This window comes from Salmo salar, chromosome ssa26 (genome assembly GCF_905237065.1).
Source record: "Salmo salar chromosome ssa26, Ssal_v3.1, whole genome shotgun sequence".
NCBI lineage: Eukaryota > Metazoa > Chordata > Actinopteri > Salmoniformes > Salmonidae > Salmo > Salmo salar.
In genome coordinates, this window is record NC_059467.1 from 52387344 (window position 1) to 52401418 (window position 14075).

The 14075-nt window shown below is 46.7% G+C and overlaps 1 protein-coding gene across 6 annotated transcripts in view; it reads right to left on the bottom strand.

Moving 5' to 3' along the window:
- Positions 1-10313, bottom strand: part of LOC106588129 (FH1/FH2 domain-containing protein 1-like) — a 141488-nt gene extending 131175 nt beyond the window's left edge. For 2 of the 6 annotated variants that reach the window (XM_045708618.1, XM_045708617.1), the window contains exons 1-2: positions 9801-10310; positions 6015-6121 (exon numbers count right to left, since the gene is read on the bottom strand). In XM_045708618.1, the coding sequence (XP_045564574.1) occupies positions 6015-6121; positions 9801-9965 (272 nt within the window). In that variant the 5' untranslated portion in view covers positions 9966-10310. Of the gene's footprint in view, positions 1-6014; positions 6122-9800 lie in introns of all 6 variants that reach the window. The other 4 variants (XM_045708614.1, XM_045708616.1, XM_045708619.1 and 1 more) reach the window with 4 other exon arrangements.
- Between the last annotated feature and the right edge of the window lie 3762 nt (positions 10314-14075).

Below are 14075 nucleotides of genomic sequence, written 5' to 3' on the forward strand. Positions count from 1 at the left end.
TTTGTCTACATCCCAAATAGAACCTTATTCCCATAGTGCTCTAGCTAAAAGGTAGTGTGCTGTATAGAGAAGTGGGTGCTATTTGGGATGCAAACAACGTCACGTGAACTAGAGAGGAAAGACAGAATGCTTTGTGAGGTCAAATCAGATTCAAATCAGATTCAGGCACAAGTTAATGAAAGGGGCCCATAGATGATACAGTGCTAGTCGCAGGAAGACAATCACAGTCTGTTCTGGGGAGAAACGTACTTGATGTCTATATGAATACTGAGGAGGAAATGTTTTGTATGTAGTACGAACCCACTAACGGACTCGCATGTCCCCCAGTCTCAACCCACTGAGAGACTCATAAAGGTCCCAGTTTCAAAAGTCTAACTGTTCCAACATCAGACCTGCTCCTCATACAACCGTCCCAAAATCTAGTTCAACAAGGAGACCTGTCAAAGCACTTCATGGCTACCGACGTGAGTGCTACGGGGCGGTAATCATTTAGGCAGGTTACCTTCACTTCCTTGGGCACAGGGACTATGGTGGTCTGCTTGAAACATGTAGGTATTACAGACTCGGTCAGGGAGAGGATGAAAATGTCAGTGAAGACACTTGACAGTTGGTCTGCGCGTGCTTTGAGTACACGTCCTGGTAATCCGTCTGTCCTAGCGGCTTTGTGAATGTTGAGCTGTTTAAAAGGTCTTGCTCACACCGGCTAAGGAGAGCGTTATCACACAGTCATCTAGAACAGCTGGTGCTCTTGTGCATGCTTCAGTGTTGCTTGCCTTGAAGCGAGCATAAAAAAAAAAGGCATTTAGTTTGTCTGGTAGGCTCGCGTCACTGGGCAGCTCGCGGCTGGGTTTCCCTTTGTAGTCCGTAATAGTTTTCAAGCCCTGCCACATCCGACGAGCGTCAGAGCCGGTGTAGTAGGATTCAATCTTAGTCCTGTATTGACGCTTTGCTTGTTTGATGGTTCGTCTGAGGGCATAGCGAGATTTCTTATAAGCGTCCGGATTAGTGTCCCGCTCCTTGAAAGCGGCAGCTCTAGCCTTTAGCTCGATGTGGATGTTGCCTGTAATCCATGGCTTCTGGTTGGGGTATGTACGTACTGTCACTGCGAGGACGACGTCGTCGATGCACTTATTGATGAAGCCAATGACTGAGGTGGTAAACTCCTCAATGCCATTGGATGAATCACAGAACATATTCCAGTCTGTGCAGCAAAACAGTCCTGTAGCTTAGCATCCGCGTCATCTGACCACTTCCGTATTGACAGAGTCACTGGTACTTCCTGCTTTAGTTTTTGCTTGTAAGCAGGAATCAGGAGGATGGAATTATGGTCAGATTTGCCAAATGGTGGGCGAGGGAGAGCTTTGTACACGTCTCTGTGTGTGGAGTAAAGGTGGTCTAGGATTTTTGTACCCCTAGTTACACATGTGACATGCTGGTATAAATTTGGTAAAACTGAATTAAGTTAGCCTGCATTAAAGTCCCCGGCCACTAGGAGCGCCGCTTCTGGATGAACATTTACTTCTTTGCTTACGGCCTTATACAGCTCGTTGAGAGCGGTGTTAGTGCCAGCATCGTTCTGTAGTGGTAAATAGACAGCTATGAATAATACAGATGAGAACTCTCTTGGTAGATAGTGTGGTCTACAGCTTATCATGAGGTACTCTACCTCTTGGTAGATAGTGTGGTCTACAGCTTATCATGAGGTACTCTACCTCAGGCGAGCAAAACCTCGAGACTTCTTTAGTATTAGACATTGCCAACCAGCTGTTATTGACAAATACACCCCCCCCCAATCCTCGTCTTACCAGGTGTATCTTCTTCTCCGTTTTGAAGGCGAACGGAAAATCCTGCCAGCTCTATATTATCCGTGTCGTCATTCAGCCACGACTCGGTGAAACATAAGATATCACCGTTTTTAAAAATGGTCCCGATGGTAGGATAACCGTAAGTCATCAATTTTATTTTCCAATGATTGCACGTTAGCCAGTAGAACGGACCGCAGTGGGAGTTTCCTCGCTCGCCTACGGATTGTCAGAAGGCAGCCCGACAGTCATTTACCAACATCGGACCTGCTCCTAATACAACGACCCCAAAATCTAGTTCTGCAAGGAGTCATGTACCAACATCGGACCTGCTCCTAATACAACGACCCCAAAATCTAGTTCTGCAAGGAGTCATGTACCAACATCGGACCTGCTCCTAATACAACGACCCCAAAATCTAGTTCTGCAAGGAGTCATGTACCAACATCGGACCTGCTCCTAATACAACGACCCCAAAATCTAGTTCTGCAAGGAGTCATGTACCAACATCAGACCTGCTCCTAATACAACGACCCCAAAATCTAGTTCTGCAAGGAGTCATGTACCAACATCGGACCTGCTCCTAATACAACGACCCCAAAATCTAGTTCTGCAAGGAGTCATGTACCAACATCAGACCTGCTCCTAATACAACGACCCCAAAATCTAGTTCTGCAAGGAGTCATGTACCAACATCGGTTCCTGGCCTACTGAAGAAGTCCTTAGGTTTATAGTATTTAGTCCTCCAGACTGGTTCTGTGTAGTAATCACATCTTCCTGTGTTCTAGAAAAGGTATTTTTCACACTCCTCCCCCCCCCCCCCCCTCCCAGACTGTATTTTCATCCTGTGAGTTTAAAGAGGACTAGGTTGTCATCAACAATACTCTTGTCTGTTGGAACTTGACACCTTTCAACTTTAGCAACTAGCTGGTGGAGAATATGTGTGTGTGTGTTTGCACGTGGCCATACGTCTGTCTGCCCCCGCGCGCGCGCGTGTGTGTGTGTGTGTGTGTGTGTGTGTGTGTGTGTGTGTGTGTGTGTGTGTGTTTCTGCCCCTTGTTCTCCCTCTGCGTCTCCTCGAGCTGATTGAGATGCGGGAAGAGATTTAGAGGGCTACTTCACAGGGACATGATGACTGACACACCCGTCTGGACATGAGCAACAGAGAGACTGAAGCACCGAGCACCGTGCACCCGGCGTCTCTCCTCACAGAGCACCGTGCACCCGGCCTCTCTCCACACAGAGCACCGTGCACCCGGCGTCTCTCCTCACAGAGCACCGTGCACCCGGCGTCTCTCCTCACAGAGCACCGTGCACCCGGCGTCTCTCCTCACAGAGCACCGTGCACCCGGCGTCTCTCCTCACAGAGCACCGTGTACCCGGCGTCTCTCCACACAGAGCACCGTGCACCCGGCGTCTCTCCTCACAGAGCACCGTGCACCCGGCGTCTCTCCTCACAGAGCACCGTGCACCCGGCGTCTCTCCTCACAGAGCACCGTGCACCCGGCGTCTCTCCTCACAGAGCACCGTGCACCCGGGCGTCTCTCCACACAGAGCACCGTGCACCCGGCGTCTCTCCTCACAGAGCACCGTGCACCCGGGCGTCTCTCCTCACAGAGCACCGTGCACCCGGCGTCTCTCCTCACAGAGCACCGTGCACCCGGCGTCTCTCCTCACAGAGCACCGTGCACCCGGCGTCTCTCGACACAGAGCACCGTGCACCCGGCGTCTCTCCTCACAGAGCACCGTGCACCCGGCGTCTCTCCTCACAGAGCACCGTGTACCCGGCATCTCTCCTCACAGCACCATGAGACACAGAGCACCGTGGCGCAGAGTACATAAAAGCCCATTTACCAAAATTCAGTTCGGACATTTGGAACAGTTAGCAGGAGAAAGTCGAGCGAACGAAGAGACGACCCACCACATTTCTGAACAGTAAAAATGCCAAAATAAAAAACGGTAATAAACCCAAAATGGCTTTGTAAATAAAAGTCTACCAGTGACTGAGCCTACGAGTGACTAGAGAAGGCCAGCCAACCCTGGTATACAAAGTGCAGTGGTGCGTAAGGGTTTTGCAGTTTAAAATAAATCTCAAAGTGCCATGGTAAAGGGTGTCAATTGATCTCAAACACTGAGCGGAAGCATTCATATATAAAATATCCCCATAGTCTAGTAAAGGCATAAATGTAGCTGATACTAGCCTCCTCCTGGCTTCAAAACAAAAACATTATTCCTAAAATAAAATCCCAATTTCAGATTAATTTTTTTTTATAAGTTGTTGAATATGCAATTTAAAAAAAAAAGAGAGGCTGTTATCAATTACAATTCCCAGATATTTATATGAGGTTACAGTCTCAATCTCCTTGCCCTGACAGGTAGTAATAGGTGAGGTCTATTTCTTGCTTTAGAAAACACCATTAGTTTAGTTTTGTCAGTATTGAGGATAAGCTTCAATTGACACAAGGAATGTTGAACAGTATAAAAAGCAGTTTGCAAGTTCTGGAAAGTTTTTGCCAGAGACGTGTTCTACACCGGTCTAGAATGTTCTACACCGGTCTAGAATGTTCTACACCGAGAGAAGGAGACTGGTGGATAGAAAGCAGGATTACTACTGAAGCACAGTAGAAAGACAACTTCAATTGGAACTGGTCCTATCATTCTGCATTTCACACCTAAAACTAACACAAATTCTTCATCAGTAAAAGTCCCTCTCTCTACCTAACTCCTACGTGGCATCCCTCCAGTCAGTGACTTTTCCCCATCTCAGTAAAATGACTCACTTCATCCTGCAACATGGACAAGTCCTGTTAAACTCAGCTGGAAACTCAGCTCGGACAGAAGACAGACAGAGATACTGTAGCATCAACGACTAGGAACCCTGACCCTGTCATGTTGCTGTAGAACTCACGGTTCACCCTGAAACACCCTGACTGAAAGAAGTGACACGGGTTTCCCAACATGATTGTCTGAGCTGAGCTGGCAGAACAGAAGTATGTGTGTATGTACGAAAAGGACAGAAGAAGGACGGGAGAGAAGGAAAGGAGGAGATCAGTGAAGGAGAGGTCAAAACAGAGGAGAGAAGGAGGAAGGGAGAGAAGGAGAGGGAGGAAGTGAGAGAAGGACAGGTCAAAACAGAGGAGAGAAGGAGGAAGTGAGAGAAGGAGAGGGAGGAAGTGAGAGAGGGAGGAAGTGAGAGAGGGAGGAAGTGAGAGAGGGAGGAAGTGAGAGAGGGAGGAAGTGAGAGAGGGAGGAAGTGAGAGAGGGAGGAAGTGAGAGAGGGAGAGGGAGGAAGTGAGAGAAGGAGAGGGAGGAAGTGAGAGAAGGAGAGGGAGGAAGTGAGAGAAGGAGAAAGGGAGAGAAGGAGAGGGAGGAAGTGAGAGAAGGAGAAAGGGAGAGAAGGAGAGGGAGGAAGTGAGAGAAGGAGAGGGAGGAAGTGAGAGAAGGAGAGGGAGGAAGTGAGAGAAGGAGGAAGTGAGAGGGAGGAAGTGAGAGAAGGAGAGGGAGGAAGTGAGAGAAGGAGAGAAGTGAGAGAAGGAGAAGGGAGGAAGTGAGAGAAGGAGAGGGAGGAAGTGAGAGAAGGAGGAAGGGAGGAAGTGAGAGAAGGAGGAAGGGAGGAAGTGAGAGAAGGAGAGGGAGGAAGTGAGAGAAGGAGGAAGTGAGAGAAGGAGGAAGTGAGAGAAGGAGGAAGTGAGAGGGAGGAAGTGAGAGAAGGGAGGAAGTGAGAGAAGGGAGAAGTGAGAGAAGGAGGAAGTGAGAGAAGGAGGAAGTGAGAGAAGGAGGAAGGGAGAGAAGGGAGAGAGGGAGGAAGGGAGGAAGGGAGAGGGAGGAAGGGAGAGAAGGGAGAGGGAGGAAGGGAGGGAGGAAGGGAGAGAAGGAGAGGGAGGAAGGGAGAGAAGGAGAGGGAGGAAGGGAGAGAAGGAGAGGGAGGAAGGAAGGAGAGAAGGAGAGGGAGGAAGGGAGAGAAGGAGAGGGAGGAAGGAAGGGAGAGAAGGAGAGGGAGGAAGGAAGGGAGAGAAGGAGAGGGAGGAAGGAAGGGAGAGAAGGAGAGGGAGGAAGGGAGAGAAGGAGAGGGAGGAAGTGAGAGAAGGAGAGGGAGGAAGTGAGAGAAGGAGAGGGAGGAAGGGAGAGAAGGAGAGGGAGGAAGGGAGAGAAGGAGAGGGAGGAAGGGAGAGAAGGAGAGGGAGGAAGGGAGAGAAGGAGAGATGTCCTTACGCCACATCGTCATAGAGCTGTTCCACATCGTCTTTCTGTTCCCCCAGAGACAGGTCCAGGTCCAGGTAGTTCCCATTGAGGGCCATCTGCAGAGCACACTCCTCCAACTGGGACGGAACAAATACAGGGACAGCCATGTCAGGGGGAGTGTAGTGAAATATTTACACAAACAGGCATATACACAGTAAACAATAGTCAACATCAGCCAAGTCTAGGACAAAAGGCTCCTCAACAGCTTCTACCCCCAAGCCATTAGACTGATGAACAATTCATAAAAACAAATCGCACACTGCTGCTACTCTCCGTTTGTTACTTACTCATAGTCACTTCACCCCCACCTACATGTACAGATTACCTCAACTAGCCTGTACCCTTCGCCCCCACCTACATATTACCTCAACTAGCCTGTACCCTTCGCCCCCACCTACATATTACCTCAACTAGCCTGTACCCTTTGCCCCCACCTACATGTACATATTACCTCAACTAGCCTGTACCCTTTGCCCCCACCTACATGTACATATTACCTCAACTAGCCTGTACCCTTTGCCCCCACCTACATGTACAGATTACCTCAACTAGCCTGTACCCTTTGCCCCCACCTACATGTACAGATTACCTCAACTAGCCTGTACCCTTTGCCCCCACCTACATGTACAGATTACCTCAACTAGCCTGTACCCTTTGCCCCCACCTACATGTACAGATTACCTCAACTAGCCTGTACCCTTTGCCCACTGACTCGGTACCGGTGCCCCCTGTATATAGTCTCGTTATTGTTATTGTGTTACTTTTAATTATTACTTTTTATTTTAGTCTACTTGGTAAATATTATCTTCTTCATGAACTGCACTGTCGGTTAAGGGCTCGTAAGTAAAGCATTTCACGGTAAAGTCTACACTTGTTGTATTCGACGCATGTGGCAAATAAAGTTTGATTTGATTAAGACCGGTGGAAATCTGTCCTTTGGTCTGATGAGTCCAAATTTGAGAATTTTTTTGGGGGGGGTTCCAACCCGCCGTGTCTTTGTGAGACGCAGAGTAAGTGAACGGATGATCTCAGCATGTGCGGTTCCCACCGTGAAGCCTTGAATGAGCAGGTGTGTCTAAACTTTTGACAGGTACTGTAGGTTACATACTTTCTACAGACATTATCACATTAAAAGTATGCAGCCTAACAGCCTCAACATCCTTTAAATACCAACCAATCCAGATCGTCTTGACAGAATGACAACAATGCCAACCAAGGGAGGGAGGAGAAAAAAAATAATACTAATAAATCAAGCATACCACAATTAACCAGGTATCTAAACACTGCAGAAGGTATTAGGCTCCAGTGAGCACCGTGTTATGAGGGAGGAAGCTAGCCTGGGTCTGTTTCTGCTCTCTCAACTTCTTCTGCAACATCTCAATGCCAGTAACGGAGTTCGCAAGAGTACTACCTGATCTGGGACCAGGCTAGAACGAAGAGGAAGCAGCATTCTACTACCTGATCTGGGACCAGGCTAGAACTAAGAGGAAGCAGCATTCCACTACCTGATCTGGGACCAGGCTAGAACTAAGAGGAAGCAGCATTCTAATACCTGATCTGGGACCAGGCTAGAACGAGGAGGAAGCAGCATTCTAATACCTGATCTGGGACCAGGCTAGAACGAGGAGGAAGCAGCATTCTAATACCTGATCTGGGACCAGGCTAGAACTAGGAGGAAGCAGCATTCTAATACCTGATCTGGGACCAGGCTAGAACTAGGAGGAAGCAGCATTCTAATACCTGATCTGAGACCAGGCTAGAACGAGGAGGAAGCAGCATTCTAATACCTGATCTGGGACCAGACTAGAACGAGGAGGAAGCAGCATTCTAATACCTGATCTGGGACCAGGCTAGAACTAGGAGGAAGCAGCATTCTAATACCTGATCTGGGACCAGGCTAGAACGAGGAGGAAGCAGCATTCTAATACCTGATCTGGGACCAGGCTAGAACGAGGAGGAAGCAGCATTCTAATACCTGATCTGGGACCAGGCTAGAACTAGGAGGAAGCAGCATTCTAATACCTGATCTGGGACCAGGCTAGAACTAGGAGGAAGCAGCATTCTAATACCTGATCTGGGACCAGGCTAGAACTAGGAGGAAGCAGCATTCCATTACCTGATCTCACCAGAATATGACACACTATTCCAGTAGTGCCTGTGGCTTCCCATGCCTTGGTGTGCCCCAAATAGCAACCTACTCTCTATATAGTGCAATACTTCCCTGTGAGCCCTGGTCAAAAGCAGTGCATTCAGACCCCTTCACTTTTTCCACATTGTTACATTACAGCCTTATTCTAAAATTGATGAAATTGTTTTTTTCGTTACAGGGCCGCTACCGGGCCGGGGCATTACAGGGCCGCTACCGGGGCGTTACAGGGCCGCTACCGGGCGTTACAGGGCCGCTACCGGGCGTTACAGGGCCGCTACCGGGCCGGGGCGCTACAGGGCCGGGGCGCTACAGGGGCGCTACAGGGCCGGGGCGCTACAGGGCCGCTACCGGGCCGGGGCGCTACAGGGCCGCTACCGGGCCGGGGCGCTACAGGGCTGGTATCTGCAGCGTATCTTGTGTTTACAGATCCCACCCTTTCCTTGGGTATTAACTCCACTTAGACTAAACTGACATCCAGGGAGGAAGAGAGGATGGGGAGGGGGGGGTCAGAGGTTATCAAAACACCGACTGTAACAGAAAACACTTTCCCATAATAAACTAAAACGAAGAACAGAGGAAAAAAAGTTATTATGTTGAAATAATTAACAAAAAAATCCCACAAAAACTATAAGGAACAGAGCAAAAAACATTGTCGTTGTTAGTCCTACAACGTTGAAATAACTCTTAGACTCATTTATCTGATACGAGTTTTGACATTTCCATGCTCTCTCTCTCTAACGGCCCGGGAACTATCTGATTACATCCCAAATGGCACCCTATTCCCTACATAGTGCACTACTGTTGACCAGAGCCCTTAGAGTAGAGCACTATAAAGGGAATAAGGTGCCATTTGGGATGCACAGGCCCTCACCCCGGGGCAAGGGAGTGATTAGGTTCATTTGTAAAGGAATGTTTTTAAAAAGGAGACAAGTAGTCTCTAGTTGTAATCATACACGGAGGAGAAATACAGGGTTGGATGGGGTTAGCCCTGTTAACCCCTCTTTATTAACCCTAACCCTACATCCGACCCCTCTGTGTTAACCCTAACCCTACATCCAACCCCTCTCTCTTAACCCTAACCCTACATCCAACCCCTCTGTGTTAACCCTGACCCTACATCCAACCCCCCTCTGTGTTAACCCTGACCCCTCTGTGTTAACCCTGACCCCTCTGTGTTAACCCTGACCCCTCTGTGTTAACCCTGACCCCTCTGTGTTAACCCTGACCCCTCTGTGTTAACCCTGACCCCTCTGTGTTAACCCTGACCCCTCTGTGTTAACCCTGACCCCACATCCAACCCCTCTGTGTTAACCCTAACCAACCCCCCTGTGTTAACCCTAACCCCGTCCAACCCCTCTGTGTTAACCCTAACCAACCCCTCTGTATTAACCCTAAAATCAACATTTGCATTTTAGCCAAATACGTTTTTAATAATGTTTAAAAATCAACAACCGTCAGCAAACTAGAGGGTGAAACTGTCCTTGATCAACTACCTATAAATAAAATCACACACCTGTGTAGGTAGACTGCTGGTGGCTTCTGCATATTGTCCTGAACGCACCAATTTATTTTACAAAGAGGATGAGGCTGTCCAATTTAAAACGTACCTTCAGCGGTGCCTCCAGGAGTTTGTGAACCCCGGCTATCTGCTCGATCAAGGCGATGTTTTCGTCCAGATCATAGGGCGGCGGTCTCCGTGGCTCCGGGAAGTTGGTACACACGAAAGGGTCCGAGTCCTCCAGATACTGCACACGGCAGGTTATAATGGCCATGGCTTTTTCTCCTCAGCCGGGCGGGATAACTGTTTCTCTACGGTCAGTCGCGGTGTAGAGCTGTGACCCTGCGGATATAATTCCCCCCCCCCACCCTCCTTTTCTGTTGTCCTAAACTTTAAAATAAAGAAAAGAAAGGAAAAAGCTTGTTGTTCAGCAGTTGACGCGCTCTGTCCGTGTTAAAGGGAAGCTGTTTGCTGTAGAGCGCAACACAGCGGACAACCCCTACCAGGAAGCGCTGTGTGACGGGCTGGAAACGCTGCTGGAAGTTTAACATGAGTGGCTCATGCTGATGGAAATAGACAGAGCTACAGATGGCACAGCGGTTAAACTGACACGATTCAAACTCCTAGTTCGGCGGAAAACAGAAACTTACTAAACACTTGGGAGAATAATAATTTAAAAAAAAGTTAAATGGTGGTGGGCGAAGTCTAATATTAACTGAGAAATCGATTATTGATAGTCTAATTAGGTATGCTAATGTTTTTGCTCATTTGTTAATTGACACCCGTCAATTAAGACTGCTGACGTCAGATCCATTCCCAAATAATTAGGATTAACAATGATGATGATGATAGAGCGCTCTCTGCTGGATTGACTGTGAAGTGTACATTTAATCTGCCCTGTCGGCCTTTATATTTTATTATGAACACAACAAATATAAAAAAAACCAGAAATATACAAACAACACTATATAGACTTGACAGGGGTATTACATATCAAGATACATTTTCAATTTGTCAAAATGTTTTATGGTGCGTTTTGTTTTTACGTTTACTGATAATTTCTAAATAATATTGAAATTATATCTTAAATAATGTGAAGAGGGGTTTGTTCTCTGCCCACTTCATTATATGGATAAAGAATCTTCCATGAAAGATAAATCAGGGTCCATATCGTTTGGATCAATATAAAACGTCATATCAGAGTCTCTCGGATTAACATTAATAGTCGTTTCTTTTAAAATAAATTATTCTACCTCACTCCAACATCTTCTGACTCACTCCAACATCTTCTGACTCACTCCAACATCTTCTGACTCACTTCGACTCACTCCAACATCTTCTCACTCACTCCAACATCTTCTGACTAACTCCAACATCTTCTGACTCACTCCATCATCTTCTGACTCACTCCAACATCTTCTGACTCACTCCAACAACCTCTGACTCACTCCAACATCTTCTAACTCACTCCAACATCTTCTGAATCACTCCAACATCCTCTAACTCACTCCAACATCTTCTAACTCACTCCAACATCCTCTAACTCATTCCAACATCTTCTGACTCACTCCAACATCTTCTGACTCACTCCAACATCCTCTAACTCACTCCAACATCCTCTAACTCACTCCAACATCTTCTGACTCACTCCAACATCCTCTAACTCACTCCAACATCTTCTGACTCACTCCAACATCTTCTGTCTCACTCCAACATCCTCTAACTCACTCCAACATCTTCTGACTCACTCCAACATCTTCTGACTCACTCCAACATCTTCTGACTCACTCCAACATCCTCTAACTCAGTCCAACAACTTCTCACTCACTCCAACATCTACTGACTCACTCCAACAACTTCTAACTCACTCCAATATTTTCTGACTCACTTCAAAATCTTGTGACTCACTCCAACATCTACTCACTCCAACATCTTCTAACTCACTCCAACATCTTCTGACTCACTCCAACATCTTCTAACTCACTCCAACATCTTCTGACTCACTCCAACATCTTCTGACTCACTCCGACTCACTCCAACATCTTCTCACTCACTCCAACATCTTCTAACTCACTCCAACATCTTCTAACTCACTCCAACATCTTCTAATTCACTCCAACATCTTCTGACTCACTCCAACATCCTCAAACTCACTCCAACATCTTCTGACTCACTCCAACATCTTCTGACTCACTCCGACTCACTCCAACATCTTCTCACTCACTCCAACATCTTCTAACTCACTCCAACATCTTCTGACTCACTCCAACATCTTCTGAATCAATCCAACATCCTTTAACTCACTCCAACATCTTCTGACTCAATCCAACATTCTTTAACTCACTCCAACATCTTCTGACTCACTCCAACATCTTCTGACTCACTCCAACATCTTCTGACTCACTCCAACATCTTCTGACTCACTCCATCATCTTCTAATTCACTCCAACATCCTCTAACTCACTCCAACATCTTCTAACTCAATCCAACATCTTCTGACTCACTCCAACATATTCTGACTCACTCCAACATCTTCTGATTCACTCCAACATCTTCTGACTCACTCCAACATATTCTGACTCACTCCAACATCTTCTGACTCACTCCAACATCTTCTGACTCACTCCAACATCTTCTAATTCACTCCAACATCTTCTAACTCACTCCATCATCTAACTCACTCCAACATCCTCTAACTCACTCCATCACCTTCTGACTCACTCCAACATCTTCTAATTCACTCCAACATCTTCTAACTCACTCCAACATCTAACTCATTCCAACATCTTCTAACTCACTCCAACATCTAACTCACTCCAACATCTTCTGACTCACTCAAACATCTTCTAACTCACTCCAACATCTTCTGACTCACTCCAACATCTTCTGACTCACTCTCTTCTGACTCACTCCAACATCTTCTAACTCACTCCAATATCTTCTCACTCACTCCAATATCTTCTGACTCACTCCAACATCATCTATCTCAATCCAACATCTTCTAACTCACTCCAACATCTTCTGACTCACTCCAACATCTTCTAACTCACTCCAACATCTTCTAACTCACTCCAACATCTTCTGACTAACTCCAACATCCTTTAACTCACTCAAACATCTTCTGACTCACTCCAATATCTTCTGACTCACTCCATCATCCTCTATCTCACTCCAACATCCTCTAACTCACTCCAACATCTTCTAACTCACTCCAACATCTTCTGACTCACTCCAACATCTTCTGACTCAACTCACTCCAACATCTTCTGACTCACTCGCTCACTCCAATATCTTCTGACTCACTCCATCATCTTCTAACTCACTCCATCATCCTCTAACTCACTCCAACATCTTCTGACTCACTCCAACATCTTCTGACTCACTCCAACATCTTCTGACTCACTCCAACATCTTCTAACTCACTCCAACATCTTCTCACTCACTTCAATATCTTCTGACTCACTCCAACATCATCTATCTCACTCCAACATCTTCTAACTCACTCCAACATCCTCTGACTCACTCCAACATCTTCTAACTCACTCCAACATCTTCTAACTCACTCCAACATCCTCTAACTCACTCCAACATCCTCTAACTCACTCCAACATCTTCTAACTCACTCCAATATCTTCTGACTCACTCCAACATCTTCTGACTCACTCTGACTCACTCCAACATCTTCTGACTCACTCTGACTCACTCCAATATCTTCTGACTCACTCCATCATCTTCTAACTCAATCCATCATCTTCTAACTCACTCCAACATCTTCTGACTCCCTCCAACAGCTTCTGACTCCCTCCAACATCTTCTAACTCACTCCAACATCCTCTAACTCACTCCAACATCCTCTAGCTCACTCCAACATCTTCTAACTCACTCCACATCTTCTGACTCACTCAAACATCTTCTGACTCACTCCAACATCTTCCGACTAACTCCAACATCTTCTGACTCACTCCAACATCTTCTAACTCACTCCAACATCTTCCAACTCACTCCAACATCCTCTAACTCACTCCAACAGCTTCTCACTCACTCCAACATCTTCTAACTCACTCCAACATCTTCTAACTATCTCCAACAGCTTCTCACTCACTCCAACATCTTCTAACTCACTCCAACATCTTCTGACTCACTCCAACATCTTCTGACTCACTCCAACATCCTCTAGCTTACTCCAACATCTTCTTACTCATTCCATCATCTTCTAACTTACTCCAACATCTTCTAACTCACTCCAACATCTTCTGACTCACTCCAACATCCTCTGACTCACTCCAACATCTTCTAACTCACTCCATCATCTTCTAACTCACTCCAACATCCTCTGACTCACTCCAACATCCTCTAACTCACTCCAACATCTTCTGACTCACTC